This window comes from Bombus huntii, chromosome 13 (genome assembly GCF_024542735.1).
Source record: "Bombus huntii isolate Logan2020A chromosome 13, iyBomHunt1.1, whole genome shotgun sequence".
NCBI classification, from domain to species: domain Eukaryota; kingdom Metazoa; phylum Arthropoda; class Insecta; order Hymenoptera; family Apidae; genus Bombus; species Bombus huntii.
The window spans coordinates 5,686,931-5,704,656 of record NC_066250.1 but is presented as its reverse complement, the minus strand read 5'-3'; the positions used below and the strand labels follow the sequence as shown (position 1 = coordinate 5,704,656).

At 39.0% G+C, this 17,726-nt stretch overlaps 2 protein-coding genes across 9 annotated transcripts in view; one reads left to right on the top strand and one right to left on the bottom strand.

Annotated features, from left to right (window-relative positions):
• Positions 1 to 15,977, top strand: part of LOC126872393 (uncharacterized) — a 116,649-nt gene extending 100,672 nt beyond the window's left edge. For both annotated transcript variants that reach the window (XM_050632297.1, XM_050632298.1), the window contains 3 exons: positions 1,240 to 1,403; positions 2,278 to 2,434; positions 13,756 to 15,977. In XM_050632297.1, the coding sequence (XP_050488254.1) occupies positions 1,240 to 1,403; positions 2,278 to 2,434; positions 13,756 to 13,892 (458 nt within the window). In that variant the 3' untranslated portion in view covers positions 13,893 to 15,977. The remainder of the gene's footprint in view (positions 1 to 1,239; positions 1,404 to 2,277; positions 2,435 to 13,755) is intronic.
• The window catches only part of LOC126872395 (basement membrane-specific heparan sulfate proteoglycan core protein-like), a 291,064-nt gene that overhangs the window by 90,510 nt on the left and 182,828 nt on the right, over positions 1 to 17,726 (bottom strand). The window lies entirely within an intron of this gene.

Genomic DNA, 17,726 nt, shown 5'->3' with positions numbered 1-17,726 from the left:
TCAATGGCGCGTATTAAAGCGGTCCATTAACGGGAAAATCTTTTAATATGTACACTATGCTTCATTCGATGGGATAATAAATATTAAAGTAGGATTATACCAATTAATATAATAATAAATAAATCGATTTAATCCGATGCTGTTAATAAATAATGTTGCCCATAGATCGATAAGCGACAATTAATCCAAGATTAATTAAAGTCTAATGAGCCTGGCTTCGATAAATAAAAGCGAGAAATTATTAGCAGCAGTAGTTCTTAGTTTTCTATTTTTCATTTGGTGACATCGTTCCGTAAATCTTGACTTCGTCGTGCTGCACGGTTTTTAATGAATCTACTTTTTCAGCCGGAAAGGCATAAAACACGTTCCGTTCTTTTTGCCGCAGGTTCCTCCCTCGGTGTAATTACTTTCTTCTCGGATCTCCAGCCCATAAGCTGTTTAACATTGTTTTAAACGCATGGCGCGCGGCTATCTTTATTCAAACGAACGTGCATACCTAGCACGGCATTTTTAAATACACGGCACATTAATCGGAATATACGAAACTGGTCAAGTCTCCGTAATAAAACCCTGAAAAGAATGAACGACCCGAAAAATTATTCCATTCACTAGAAAATTGTATATATTTATGAATGAGCCATTTAGATGCCAACGTGATGATCAATTCCTCAATTTTATTACTACAATATACGATCAGAAATTGAACGATCGTTCTTAACGAGGTTGGTCATATTAGTTTCTATTACAACTACATTATAGCTATAATAAGCTATATATATAGCTATATAGCTATAATAAGTAAATTTGTTAACGTGATAAATAAATGCACTGTCGTTCGTAGGTACTTGCACGCCTGGCATAATTTGATAAAAAGCTTCACATTTTTCATATTTTTGTTCTTCTACTATAAATTCATAACTGAGATCAAACGTAATTCTTCATCTATGACGTATAACATCTATATACATTTTTAGAATGTGACTAAATACACACACGAATTAATTATATGGGGAATTATTTTTTCAATACAAACTATTGTCTTCATCAATATTCGTTAACTATATATTGCCTAAAATTATATTATATTAGAGAATTTAATTTTATATAATTACAGCAATCGAGACAAGAAATGTGTAAATACCGTGTGCTCTAAGTCCACACAACTGTATCTAGGACATACTAAATTTTTACTGGAAGATGTTGCCTGTCGTATGATATTTGTCCATACATGGTTTACAGGTTACGAGAGCACGGCACCAGTGGCTGCCATAATGGGTCCACGGGAGCAGAGGGTGCCATCGGGGTCGACGATCACCTTGAGATGCGTCATATTGTCCCCGTATCAGACGCGGCCCATCAGGGGCGTGCAATGGCTCCGGGATAACAAACTCCTAACATTCCAGGTAATACAGCCTCGTGTCTTCTCGTGAGACAGACTCTAATGAAATTTTTTACACCGGATCCTCTTTCGACATCGACCCCTTGCACACCCTCTCTCACGAGAATCTCTCGTCTCGAACGAAAGAAATACGATCGTAAATCATCTGGGTGACGGCGGACGCGACTTGAACGGCTACGAACTTCAAGCTCTTCCCCGGCTTACGAGATTTTTGTTTACACGCGTCGAATTTTCTTCTCCAGAGAAATTGAATCGGGAAGAATCGGAGGGAGATTAAAAACACGATTGGAAAAACATACTGAATTTTTACAGCGAATCACAGCAACTGAAACGCAGTTTTTTTTACAATGACATTCGAGAGTGTTTGTTGTTTGTGGAATCGCGTCGGATCGAAGTAATTACAACGAACGTTTAAATCGGTTCATAGCGGAATGAAAAATGCGATCGAGACCGCGATAGGCGAACTGCTGAAAATTTATTCGTGGAAGCTATGCGCAATTCATCTCGGCAGATTTATTACGAAATTACAAACTGTGAACGTTTGGCGAGAGGGGCGAGAGGGCGAGAGAACGAGGGGCTGACCGGAGATTTATTTAATTTTCCGCACTCGCGATATATTTCGATCGTAATATTCGCACGGTCAACAACCGGTGAACACCGTTCGTGGGATAATGTGTGCTTTCGAGATAAATCGCTATTAATCGTAAATATGTAGGTGGTAATTCGCAAATTTATTGGTGTAATCAAGTAACCGTTGTTCCATCAAATGCCACGATAAAATAAAAAAAGAGAAACGGAAAGGAAAGAAAGATACGTCGCGAGCGATTTTCCTAGCGCGTCGTGCACCGAATTTCACGTTGCATTTCCTGTGTTTGCAGGCTGCGCGAGGGGGAATAAACGTGGAGACTGAAAGAGGCGCGGCTCGAACAGTCTCGGAATTGACTCTGGCGGCGGTCACGCCGCACGACGTCGGAAAATATTCGTGCAGACCAACAGAGGGACGAACCGACACTGTAATGCTGATCGTCGAACCAGGTTAGCATTGAGTTTCCTCTTAAAAGCCTCGAATTTTATACTACACACCGAACGATACTTTTCCACGTATTTCTCTTTTCCTTTTGCTCCCTGAAATCCTTCGTCTCTGTATACCAATCATTTAACATCTTTTATTTTGAATACCACACCGACTAAAACACAGTTTAATGACTCAACTCGTATCGCTTTGCGGCTGGCGGAAAAATACGATCAAAGTATCGTACAAACGTCTCCGCGTAATGGTGGACGTTCAGTGCAAATTACCGCCATAAAAGCAAACTCTAAATTGTCGTTCTACCGCGATCAAACCGCGGAACAAGAGCCTTCCTCCATGAAGCTCATCGGCCGGAGCGTTACGAGCAGCGGACGCGGCTATTTGTATTCGATTCGCCGTAACGTCTTCGTACACGCCACGTGTGCGCGACCATAGAGAAAGTATACCATGCAAAGTAAAAGGAATAGAACAAGGAACAATCGTATCAATGAAAGTGAGAAAGAAGAGGTGGAAAGGGTTGAAGGACAAGGCTAGGTATCCTCATGATCTAAAGTCGTGCCTTAGGATTACTCGAAACACTTTAAAGTTTTAAGGAGGCGGCGGTATTTCACGGGGCGACTATTTGTCTAGCTCAGCCTCCCTTGGTTCGCCACGGACGTCGTTTCGGCTCCGCAAAGAAAGAGGGAAAATCCCAGGGTAAAACGTGCATGTACCCGCGTCGCGTTGGTGAGAAATAGAGAAGGAAAGGGTGGCACGAGCGGTCGAGATCTTACTGGAAAGAGGAAAAGGAAAAGAGAAGAGGGGATAGGAAGGAGAGGATATAGGTGGAGAGGTTTGGTGAAAAGGAGAGCTGGAAGAGAGCAGAGGAGTGGCGTAAGCACACTTGCATACGGAATTCACAGGCAGTAGTCTCTATTATCGTGAATTTTCCTTCGGAAGTTATTGCGAGAAAACGGCGGGCCGCGCTACGTCGCATTTTTCCCGAACAACCGACGCCCACCGCCGACTCACCCTCGTCGTACGCGTACATATACATACGTATATAGCAGCAGACCAACTATTCCTTTTCTTCTGTCCCGTAAACGGGGCGACGAGACGCGCTGTAAATCACAACTTCGCCGACTCGTTTCGTAGTTTCACAGATTGCGAATTTACGCGGTTTATAGGCAACGTTCCAGCAGACGTTCCCCTCCATCTTCCTCGTCGCGGATTGTACCGGTTTCACGAAGCTGCGAGACAGTGTCCTCGGTGTTAGGGTTTTGTTTGTGCTTCGTTCGTAACTCGAATTGCTTCACAAGTTTTACGCTTTTGTGCGAAATATACCGGGGCGAAACAATTATCGATAATTTGAAGGCAAGCAAAATTTCTCACAGCAATTCGAATTAAACCATTTGAATTAAAAACAAATATATACTACAAATCGAGAAGTATAGGTAAAATGTTAAAAAGATGTATCCTTTTCACATTTATTTTGGAATTTCTTATTATGTATAGAGTTTCACTACAAAGATAAATTTATGGGAAGATCATTTGTCTTTTAAGTGTTGAAGATGAATCGCACACCTGAGGAACGGAAATGAAATAATTGCAAAAAAGTACAGTTATCTAGTCTGGCTCTTGAGTTGTTCGTGTATAAAAGCAGACTCCTGAAACTCGTTTTATATTATGTTTTATTTCGATCTATATTGTGCTTCAGAAACAAAATTTTTTGATTTTTTACTTTAATCTACTTCTAATCGTAAATAGGTTAACAATGATTCTTTTATATCTTCTCTAACTTCAAAAAGCTCTTGATAGCAGAAAATCACAATTAGGTAGGAAATGGTGGAAATATGCAGCAAGATTGGTTAAAAAATGTATGAACGCAATATGAAAAAGTCCCAAATTGATCGATCAGTTTCCATATAAAATACTTGTTTCGCTACTGAATGAAAAACGAACGAGTAGCGTCGTTCATTACCACAGCCCGTGCAACGTTTCGTGCTTTTATAATCGATGTTGTAGAGATATCGATCGCGTTGATAAATCAGAGTTTCAGTGATTCGCCGCACGGTTTTCCCAATTGCGAATTCACACCAGTTTATGGGTTCGAGTAGCTGCTTTCGAAAAGAATTACCGCCCGATTGGAATTAAACGCTAGCGTCACTGCGCTTTGGAGATGATTTTTACGAGCTTACTCCGACGCAAAAATATTCTCATAAATATCGCCATGAATGCCGCGTAAATTATGTATCTCGATGAAACACCATTCGAGATCGAAGCGTAGTGAAATTGTAAACAATCTACGCAAAGTGAGAAGAAAATGATCGTTGCCAATTAAAAGATCATCTATCTGTCGAAAGGTATCATGAAAGAAAATCAGTTTGTCCTATCGTTAAGCTGCTTATCGTTTAATGCATTTATCAAAAATTGAAAGATGTTAAAATGTACAGAAGATATATGTGAAACGTATAAAATATCGAAAGTGTACTACTCGTTATGATATTTGATGCGTGAAGCAGAGTCTCATGAAAATTCCACCTTTTTAGTTATGTTCATAAAAATATAAATTTGTATAAATATCTACGGTCTAGCTATCATGGATGAAATTTCATGCCCATGCACCCTGTTTTAGTTTGAAAATCAATAAAGTTACACAAATCTGATCAAGTGTTTCATGATCATTCAATATTATAAAAAGAAAGCCAGTTACTATTTGCAACGATCGTAAATAACATCACGGTGATGTTATTACAGGACAATAATGTTCGAACAAAATGACCAGAAAATTCACTCACGATAGCCGTTAAAGATCAATTCATTGATATAATCATAATTGACTTACCTTTGAAACAACACGAAGCACAATTCCTTGTGAGATTCCAATCGGAACACCAATGAGTCGCTTTATTATTCTTCATGGCGCCACGTTCGAACTCCGATAAGTTTGATGACAGACTGACAAGGTTTCACTGCTGCGTAAGCGGTCGAATAACAACAGTAGAGATTCTCTTAATTGCTGCACATCGGTCGAAAAATACAATGTACGCGTGTACAACTTTCCTCATAATATTTTAGATGTGTCAGATAACACGGCATAACGTGGAAAATCCTGTGAAAGCGTTGTCCAGGATCATAAATCAGAAGTTCGGCGAGTTGTTGTACATTTTGCAGATTACGAATTTACGCGTTTCATCGTGAATTCAGAGTCGTTTTCATTCGTTGGCCGGGATTAAAGGCGCTCGTCAAAACCAGTTTTACGAGTACACACGGTGTGTCCCCGTATTCCATGAACGTCAAAAATATACGGCGCTCATCGATCGGCGTAATTAACTGCACGGCGAGCAAGTTAACTTAAACAAGGGACGAGAGTCGGGGTTCGATTTTATTAATCGAGCCGCGTGGTCGAACGAAATCGGCACGGCGTGATTAATTAATCTGCCAGTGGCCGTTAAAGGAACGAAGAGAAAAATGACTTTCCGCTTGGCTTTCTAACGTACGTCGATCGTCGAAAACGATCCCCGTTAATTTTTCATGCGACCAGCATAATTCGTTGTGACAATCTCGCCCGGGGATCCGACGAATTTTCAAATGGTATCCACGAACCAATGCAAACAGTTGGTCTCGCGAATCTATCGCCACTTGCCCGGTTTGTTCTACGGAAGATGGGGTTATTTGAATCATCCGAGCTTCGGCATGTTCAAATTTATACTTCAATTTCGTATAGAATACTCAAGTTTGTTGTATATTATGAGGCGGATAAAGACTATTAGTCGTTAATATAATAACGAAAGAATGAGAAAATATTGTGTACCATAAGATCAGCCAGAGAAGATATCAAAAAACGAGAGGATGAGTTGAATAATTCCATGACAGGGCTATTGTTTCAACGTATAACTGAAGAGATATAGCGAAATGATACTACACGAACAACTACACTTTCGAGAATCAATTAACTCGTTGCATTGTTTAGCTTCGTCGAAATATCCTACAGATTTGAATGACACCATCGCACCGTATCGAAGAAGTTGAGACACGCGAGTGAAATTATCGTCGTCCGAACTTCCATCGATACAACCACAGGATGCAAGAAACGTCATTTGGCTGATTCGTCGAATGCGGCGCGAGATTTAACGACTTTTCCGAAAGCGAACGAGCAAAAACCGGTGGACTACAGTGCCAGTCCGCGGCACAAAGTCAGCTTTTTGCTAGAGAAAGACCGGCTTACTGTCTGGGCTAATTCTTATGCGATCGTAAATAACCTGGCGCATATATCAAAACTTACAGCGACTACCCATCCCAGAGTAGCTCGCAATCGTCGCCACCGCTTCTGCGTCTTGCAACAATCCTGTCTTATCCCTTTCTTCTCCCTGTTCTTCCACGTTCTCTGCACGTTCGTCAATCTTGCATCCCGGTCTTCCTATCGTTTTCTCTATCCTCGTCCCTTACAGTCGTCTTCATCTGTTCCTGGTTTCATCCCGAGTCGGAGCCAAGCCACATTCTCTCCCGTTCGGTGACAGAAGCTGCCAGAAGCACTTCCAACGGCCAGATTAAAGATACAATCCCGCGATTCTATTAATTAAGAAAGTTAATTACGGCGGAATTCAATTTTCCTAATTGCACATCACCGTGAGTCCTCTCACTCTGCCACTCGTCTCGAGACCCTATCCTCGATATCTTCATACCGTCTCGCTCCGAAGGGCACTCTAACCGTTTCAACCTAAAGTTTTCACCGTCTTTCCACTTTCAGTTCTGCTCAGTTTCTTCCCCTGTCCCCCTTCCTTTCGTTATCTTCCAATTCGACGACTTATTCCACCTTTTCAGTACCTTTCACTCGAACTATCTCGCCTCTATCCTTGTTTTGCAGCGGATTTTCGATGTCTAGGAGCCACCGAATTTCCGCGTTTCTTCCCGGCTAATCTTCTGGAATCTTCGTTCTGAACCGCTCCGCCGCGTCTTTGAAGTTTTGCCTTCCGCGAGAAGAGATTTTAATATTTGGCTCGTATTCAGAGCGCACTATTAAGGACGACGATGAGCTTTTAGCACTGTTGTGTTCGGATTACGAGTTGAATAGTTTGCCCAGGAAAAATTTGGCTAACGACTAGCCGGCGCTAATAACACGGAAACTGTAGTTAAAAGCTACGCCCACGCTTTAACGACGTGTCGTCTAAGAATTCCCGTTCTTGCTGTCGTAATGGCAAATGGGAAACTTCTTTCTTCTTAGATTAGTATTTAAAGCGGCCAAAGTGCATATGAAAGAGACGCATAGAACGAGTTTCGAATGTTTAAGAATACAATAGCGCAATAGCGCACAATCATAATTACTAATATTATGCTAATACTATCGAGTTAACTGATACAATTTCTGAATACAATTATCCAATTCTATTCTTGAGTTTAATTTGCTCGGAGTTAAGTGCTTTCCTTGCTTCAAGCGGTCTAAAGTGAAAAAAGTTACAAAATACAATAGAACGTTTGTTAAAATATGTGGAAGATGCGTATCTATAGTCGTTGAGTTATGTTTCTCAGTTCGTCTTCGAGTCGAGTAGCCTTCTTTCTGCACTTCATATTTCAAAATCATTCCTACTATACTCAGTCACATTTTTATCTGCCACTGAAACTGTCTCGTAGTAAGCAAACCTCTTCGTCTTATCCAGAGATAGAACAATAAAACTGCCCATATTATTAAACGCAATCAAAATATTCATAGACAATCATATTCGTATTCAATAGCAGGAATAATAACACTGTAGTAGTCCGCTATTGATCTCCAAGTCACCAAGTACAAGAGTATCATCATCGACCTTAATAAGATTCACAATCGAGGACGGTTTAAGGCTAACGGTGGGTCTTGTGAATCAACCTTTAAGAGCGCCACTGATCTGGTTCACCGAGGTTGGCGGATAACCTTATTGGGTCACTGCTAGTGGTAATGGTTCGTATAAATCAGCCATAAGTGCTCCGCTAAGCTAGCCTACTGAGCTTACCAAAGAACTGTAGATCACCGGGAGGTATCTATCAGACGCTACGAATTAAATATAGAATGCAGTGATTAAAGAAAATTATTAAGGCCAGCTGGGGCAATTTGTGGTGTTCGAACGATCCCCAGAGAGAGAGGAAAGCTTTATCGTTGCGAATTATCGTGCAACCATTACACCGTTAATTGGTCCGCGATTTTACTCATTGTTTTGCCGGATGTACACCAAGCTAAACCGTGTCGTTTCATCGTTTCGTTATCGACGTATATCAACGATATTAATTACCATTCTTTTTCAAACGATAATAACACTGGATGCAACAATCGTCGGTAATATTCTTTTTCCTGACGAAATCGAAACTTTTTTCTCTCAATCATCACGGTTTGTCGGTGTTGCATGTCTGAGTGGTTCTAAGAGCCAATTGTAGCTTCAACTTTTACTCGACGAAATCGATTCGTTAATGTGAAAGTCTATCTGTTGTCATGGAGACAGAAAAAGAGAGAGAGAGAGAGAGGGAGAGAAAAAGAGAAGTTGACGTTACGACTACCATGGAATGATCTATAAGCACGAAAAGTTGCAAAAGTGCCTCTCCAACTGGCCTAGCTTTCCTGAAGGAACTCTTGAAAATTGTCCTGTATCCTACGCGTTTCAAAAGTCGATCCTTCTTCGAGTGCTACTCGTCGTACTTTGGAAATGTTTCGGCAGTCATTAAACCGATCGATATTCGAACATTCACGTACATCTTCATGATGGTGTGTATGAGCGAAGAAGTATACAGAAACCAGCTGTGGTTGTGGCGTAATATTTTTTCGCCGCGTATCGTTCGAAAAGCGCTTGCTTCGTTTGACTGTACCGTTTTTAATCGCGAATGGAATCACAAAAGGATAGTATTTCATTTACGGCAGTCATGAAAAAATCTCGAGCACGTTAATTGCCGCGTTCAGATATTTCACCCAACCGGGGAATTAAATTCGTTTCCTCGATTCGCGGTAATTTCGACATTTCCAACATATAGAAATGTTGATAGATCGAATAAAATCTTTCAGCCGAATCGAAAATTTGAAACGATTTTGCAGCCGCCCTTCGTGCAGTCAACCATGTTGTACGCTCTTTTTCAATAACACAAGGACAAGAATGGATTCTCTTGCTTCAATTCCCCCAGAAAATTTAATAATATCGCAGGAAGACGAGCTTGGGACCGAGTGAAGGACGACGAGAAAAAGAAAAGGCAAGGGATGAAATTTGGAGCCGTATAAACGGTAGCTCAGGGAGTCGTTAGGTATTAAACTTCCTACTAACTTTAGCGCCATGTTGCCTATGTGCACCAAGTACATACATATATATATACAGATATATCTATATATTTAAAAATCTCGAAAGCGCTCGTGAATTTTCGGCTAGAGACGACATATTGGTGCACCGGGATCTCTACGGGCAGAGAATAATGTTAGAACTTATAGGTGTGACTTTGTGTCTTATTTCATAAGTCACTCGCAATTTTGACCATATTGCTTTTACTATCAAAAGGGGACTCGTAGCCTCAAATGAAATACACAGTAGATGATGAAGATATTTGAATACTTATGTTATGTCTATCATATATATATGATACATATTGAAATTTCATTAGCATTGTAATGAGACTCCCCTATCATGATTATGCCATAGTATATTAAGGTAAGTAAACTAAGATGATAAACTACTCGACTATTATGGAAAAGCTTGAAACAAATCTAAAAATGTACACAGGAGCTACCAGATATTTAATGCAAATATATGTTTCACAGACGTCATAAAAGTATTTAAACAAACAATGAAATACTAAATTATGTTAAATAATCAAGTACTTAAACGTATCATCCATTGTATTAATACTTCTAGATATTCAATGGGTATATGCTTCTAATAAATATTCTATGGCTTCTAGATTCATCTTCAGCTTGCAAATTTTTCCAATTGAATCACGACAGTCGTGTCTCATTACACTGCCAATGAAATTTCAAAATGTTTCATATAATGCATACGATATATACATAAACGTATTCTATTATAAGTGTTCCAATTTCACAGTTTATGTTTCTCTCAACGTGTTTGATATAAATGTTCTTATTCGTTCAACAACGGATTATCCGAGAGATTGATTGTAATTTTCGAACAGTATTTTGAAATTTGAACAAAACATAAACCCACTGCCACGAATTTCAACGACGAATATTCGAAGCCCTGTCAGACTAGAGATCATCGATTAATGCCAAGCAACCGAAAATCCATCGATAGCCTGCCACTCTAATTAAACGCTTAATTGGCCGTACCCTATTCGGGTAGCCAATTAACTATCCTTGATACCCATCCTCGACAAAGGACGAGAACGGATCGTCCGCTGATGTCCGGAATCCGTCGTGATCTTCTGGCCACGAGGCGCCGAGTAGAACAGACTACTCGAATGCCGAGGAAATTGTGTAAACCGCAGGCTGTAGGCTCTAGTACGCCGGACGTTCCATCGACCGTGAACCAAATCGCGTTGACAAAGATTTATATCTTCCCTCTTTATCTCTGATCCGTCTCTTATTTGCATTGGCCAAGGAATTTCCAATTACTACTATTGTCTACGATTTACTGACCCTGGGTCATCGTAATTTCCAACAGCGTTAGGTGTAGTACTCGTGTATCGTCGATTGAAAAGCTTTCTGGGATCGTCGAATAAAACGGTGAATTAAGTAAATCGCATTAGAAATTTTCTATTATTAGCTTAATTTTTTTTAATATCAGCTGTGTTCGAATTGGTAAGTTTATAATGTTTTAATTAAATAATTTAAATTACAGTTTTAAATAATTCAATACACTAGATACCTATACAGGATGTGCAATAATAATTTATGATTATAAATTATTTGTAAATAACCCGATATATGTGCAAATGTTCAAAGAAGAATTGAATGGCTTACAATTAATTATTATTTAACTATTTATGCAATTAATTATTTGGCAGAAATCCTATGAGGATTAAAAACGCTTTTTCAAATGCAATATATTAACATAATTTAATGACCAGCCCGTTATTTCCTATAAAAGGTTATGAAGTTATTTAATCGATTGTCTTCTTGTGCCGTGTTTTCACACAGCTAGTAAATTAGAAATTAGGATCAGATATATATTTATGATAAATGCCATATTGTAAAAGAAGAAGGAAGATTATAGAGAAATTAGCGTGGAATCATAGAATATAAATTCCATTGTGAAATAATATCTGAAGAGCGATATATTTTGATAGGACTGTCAAATATTTTAAAATCATGTTATTCGGTATCAGAAGCGTTCGTCTGTAGACAGAATCAACCATCAACCATCCCATCAGTGATATGAATTTCATGCGGTTATCTAATAGTAAATGGCCTTATGTTGTATATACAGGCATGTTATGCGACTTTAGGAATTAATACCGATAGTATGCGATCAATCGCGATCGATCTTGGCGAAGGAATTGCTGTCTCTCCAATAATCTAACAATTACAGTACTGAAAATCACCTGACAGATTGATCGAGACATTCCTCCGATGACGTTCCGTTTGAATAATTCTACAAGCTAATAATTGACTTCAAAGTTCCAAAAATAACATTGTGGAAAAATAGAAGTTTCTACAAGTATTTAATCGCCAGAAAATATGAGAGCAATCGCCACAGAAACCGATAAATTTTCGCCACGAACGAATCAGTGGTAGGAAGCCAAAAAACCAATTTCGGAAAAGGAAAAGTGAAAGGAAAATTTATTAGCTTCCAATGTACACAGTCGAATGTAAGCTCATTCCTATCTCATAAAGTGCTTCTATCTATTTTCATCATTGGAGATTCAGACTTGTGCAACTGTAGAAAAAAACATTAAACAGAATACCTGTTGGCGATTCCTCATAAAAGAAAGAAAGAAAGAAAAAAGATCAAGATCTTGATCTTGGTCGATATTGGTAGTCGCAAAGAACCATTAAATCGAAAGTGCGCCAACAATGCAAGTCTTAAGAAGCCAACAGCCATAATCGAAACCTTTACGTCGTACAAATGGCCCTAACTAACTTCCTTAGCGAACTCTAGTAGCTCGACTAAATTCCATCATGAAAATTTCAACGATTTTAAAAATTCCCAACTTCGAACATCCTTCAGACTCGTTCAACTACAGCCTTTGACCGAAAATGTTAGCGTTGTGCTTCGTTTCACTCGAAGCGCATAAATCACATTTCCATCTTTTAGAGAAAATAAATTTTCGAATTCTATTAGCCGGTCAATCAATTAAAAAATTATCTCTATTTAATTTTGGGATCAAGTACATGTTTCTTATCCGTGAGAGCTTCGTTTGATAAACGTTCTACTTCATCTATTAATTTTTCAGTTTGACAGTTTCTTCTTCGATTTTCTGGTTAAATCTTACGTTGGGGGATGAGATTTGAAGGGTCGGTTATCCTTTCACGACAATTTAATATTAGGGCATTAAGCCACGAGAATCTTGCACGCACGTAGAGCTCGACGCCTTATGTAATAGATTTTGGCAACGTCAAGCGATGTTCTTGTAAGCACAGCTGAGTACGCGTACACGTGCCCGACGCCATCTGCTCGTGGCATGTTCTTTGCATTCACGTATGGGACGTGTAATATCTTTATTACGTATTACAGCTTCTGGAACCCCTACTGCTTCTCAAAATTCAACCTCATCCTGGCAAACATGTTCAGTCCTTCTGTTGACGCGTTAAGAATAATTGATGTTAGAATTTATCATCTTTCAAGATATCGCTGATACTTTATAAATTAAGATTCCCATCGTTCTTTTAGCTATCTCTCTTCTGCTTATAATTCTCAAGAGCCAAAATTCATACAATCCACTCAAATAATATTTCAATGCACTACAAATATTTCACATAGAATTAACGAATACATGAAAATCGCGAACAAGAGCAATCGTGATAAAAGCTCGCAATGTAACCATCTAATCGGACGTTGGATACACACAATTGCTTGGGAAAATCGCGGTTACGTTCGAATAATTATATGTTATGGTCCTACTTAAGAGTAAAAAGTGTCCAACTGGTGGCTAAAGAGCGTGGTAATTAATAAAGACGTTAGCTCACCAGTGCAGGCCGGTGACGTAGAAAAAACCAATAATCCGATAGTCTACGCGAGACATTGATTTACGAGTGGCCAGTTTCATTATTCTTTCGTTCTGGCTAACGCCATCGATACCTTCCTCCCTTCGTATCCCCGTCCTCTCTATCACGAAAAGTCGCATCTCCGAGTTATAATCATAAATCTATGATTGTGCGTTATCTTAGGAATCCAATGGTGAAACCGGATTTAAACTGAGAAGGAGTGTTTTATTTCTGTTTCAGGAGAACGTACGGAAGCCATGCAACGTGACGCCGGATACGTCTCTGGCGGATGTGACGTCAGGCACTGGGCCGGGCTTCTACTTCCGTTCTCGTGGTTTCTAATACTCACACGAAACAGCCAAACTTTCCTGCAATAGCGCACACTACGACAGTATTTCACGCGCGTTTCTCTCGTCCTGTCCCTATTCTCTCGTTCTTCCCGTCGACGGGAGAGAAAGTACCTAGAAATTCGACCAAACAGCGAATAGATCGTAAGTTAGATACGTAGGAATTATTGATAAGAGGGTAACGAGGAGCCATTACACGTAACAGAAACACCGCCATGGTGTTCCCATTTGAATTTCACAGCCAACTCGATTTACAGAGATTATTCGCAGCTTACACGGCGTGCTTCATGAAATAATTCTGAAATTCATTTCGAGATTGATTTGATTGAAATTGAAAAGAATTGATTCCAGTTTGAAGAGCACAGGTGGAAAACATGATAAATAGATTGTGTATATTTATGCAAATTTGTATTTTTATGAATACGATTAAAAATATGGAAGCTAGCAAGAAATTTGTTTCTCCTACTATATGTTATAATTGGTACTGTATTTTGAATATTTTATACACTTTTGCGCAGTACGCGTATTCTGTGCAAAGTCAATTCTGTTCGCAGTCTAACGTTGAGTCTTTATAAAAGAACAACGATTATTGTCATAGTTTTACCATGTGTTCTTCGTTCTTTTTGGCTATGGAGTTACTTCTATCGTATTGCGTGTCTGGCAATAACTAACAAAACGATGCATAGAATACGTAGCGGTGATGGTGGATAGTTAAGTGGAATCGATTAGGATAGTTTAACAGTAATCGACAATTATTGAAACACTAGAGAACATCCGCGTTTCGCGAACCACTCTGTATCTCCGAGATTACTTTAAAAACCGACGCATCGTGATGGTTCGCTTGTTTTTTAATCGGAAGCAAATTTCAAATATTTGAATTTACGAAACGACGGTGTGGAAATAACGAGTCGTTTAGTCGGTTCACAGTGCTTTCCGCGTTACTCTTCCTCCTTCAATGTTGAATTTCCGCACGATGTGGATATTCTCTTTAAGAATTATTAAGAAGATCGAGCAATCCGGGGCAATTCGACGGAAAAAGTGGTAGAAACGAGAGTCGTTGAAGGAACCTTTGGTAAATTTATTTTTTACGTAAATAATTCAGTAAGTGAGCCGCAGCAACGATCTGAGAACGGTGTCGGAACGTCTTTTTCACTACGCCCTTGCAATTCACGACGCTTCTTTGAGCGTCCCTCTTCAAGTCAATGGGATTAAAGTGGCCGAGTAACGTCAAAGGATGTGCAAGTAATTTGATATCCTGTATCTTAACTCCGCCGATGCCTCTTTGTAACCAGGGAACAGCATTAATGAAATTTTTTTCTTCATTCGTAATTCGATTCGTGGAACATGAGAAAAATAACAACCGTTTACGATAATTTTACACATGAATGTCGCGTGGCTTTCAATTATTTTGCCACTCGGATGTGGCAAACAAACCAATTTTCTTTTATTTCCCTTTCCGACATTTCTCTGTTTTATTGTTACAGAAGTAGATAAAAGAATGTTTAAAATTGGAAGTATGAATTAGTAATTTTTATGCTAGACGTCCTTTATCGTATTAATAATAATCATCTATTTTTAAATTAGGAAATGGAATCTTCCTAAATTTCCAAGCGAATTTGAATTCCATTACAAATTCAAATCTACACTGAAAGCAATTAGAGGATCAATGAACAATGCAAACATAATTCAATTCGTAGAATTATGACGTGCTTTCGTACTGTGTATCTTTCTACGAATTTTCTTTACCACGTTATATATATAATATGATTAATTTAATTCTCAGAAAACGATGGTTTTTCTTTACGAAATTGGTCAATTTAGTCTCGATATGGCTTGTTAAACGTACAATTCGCAGTTATCCTCGCTAGTTTCAGGTTTATTTATGAGCGTACCTTAACGGTCTTAAACGGTCTTAAACACGCACAATTAACGCCACGGTTAAGATAGTATTTATTATTACGATACCTTAAGTAGACTTTTGATCATTATTGAAACGAATTTGTCTGTATATTAGAAACAATAGGTTTATAACGGCACAAAGATATTTAACTGTACCTCTAAAATATTTAAACACGCTTTGTACGATATTTCTAAAATAAAACCTCTCGAATCGCATATTGTATTTCATTACCTGTATCACTATACTGTATTTTATCTTAATATATACCAAACACAATCCTTGAACACAAGAATATTTAAATATGCTCTGTGCTATGTTCCCAAACTAAAGTACATTCCAAACCATATCGTCGTACTGTATTTCATTTTAATGCTCAACATATCTCTAAACACGTGAATATATGTATTTATAAACGTGTCTTGCAAGATATTTCGAAACTAAAATTTCCGGAACGACATCACCATACTGTATTTTATTTTAATGTCTATTACCTGACGCATTCGTAAACAGATGAATATTTAAACACGCTGTGCACGATGTTTCTAAGATAAAACCTTCCGAGCCATTTCACCATACTACGTTTCACTTTAACATGCTAAAACCTTTAACACCGGCTGATTGAGATGAATTTCAGAGGGAGGCAAGGAAAAGAGATAGAAGGGAACTTCGAAACGAAATTCAGGAAATCAGTAAGCCCGTGACCCAAGACGAAGGGAATGTCTCGAGGTTCAAATCTACGCCAGTTCAAAGCTTGAAAAATCGTTTCACGGATCGCGGATTTTCCTCCTTCTCCAACACTTTGATGTGTTATGAATTACAAATAACCCGGGACGGAGGTTTTTGCGCGGTCGGATGCCAGGGTGACGAACAGATTAAATATTTGATCGTCCCGGTGAATTGCGTGTCGTGTTACGAGTACGTAACTTGGGGAAGGGAATGTGCTACACCCTCTGTTTTTTACCTCCGGTCAGACCCTCCGATACGCGCGGGTCAGACCCGTTACGTAACTCTTGCCGGCCTGGTTTTACACTTCACCACGTCCTTTTTACACGGTCGACACCTCGCCAACTTAACAATATCCTGTAACGTTTCAACGCATTCTTCGACACGCTACTATACGTCCGAATACTAATAAAACCGTGACGACATCCCTCGGTATTATGGATCGTTCGTGCCAGAAGCTAAACACTCGGGATAAATGACCTGGACAGAACGTAATAAGAGAATAATTGGTCGAATGAGTGTGCATGAGTGACACGTGAAATCCTTCTTTAAAACGTTGCACTAAAATTTAGCAGGGAATTTATAATTGGCAAGAACATGACGGATTCTGTGGATTAGAATTTTGAAAATACTCTCGAAGAATTTATAATTTTGCATATAGTTTACTGGAGATCTGTTGATTTCTGATAAAGAAGGAATTTATCAAGCTACAAGTCTGATGATTAGATTGAGCATTTATAGAAAGTAATATTGTAAGTTACACATATTACATTGATAGTAATTAAGTTATAAATCATAATCATATCGATAGTTATTAAATTATGCAGTACAACACCTCATATCGTGTAGCTTCTAAATTACCACGAAAATAAAAATACAGAGTTGCATGGAATCCTAATTATGGGTTAATTTGCGATTATTCTAATTACAATTTAAAAACACACACGCGGTCGTGTCTCGACAGCGAATAGAATATTTTAGACGAGAATTTTTCCAAAATTTCTTGAACGCAGGTCGTATCTTCAACGAACCACGCGAGATAAGTTCATCTCAGTCTAGTCGTATGAAATGTAACAATAAAATCAGTCTGCTTGGGAAACGTTAGAGACTAAATTTGTTGAGGTCTGGCAAAAAGTTTGCTGGTCGTCTTGCACAGGCCAGTGACACCGAGGGAAGGGTGAAACGGTATTCGGCGAGTAAGGGGGTGGGGCCGACTGGTTGGAGTTGAACCTGGATGACAA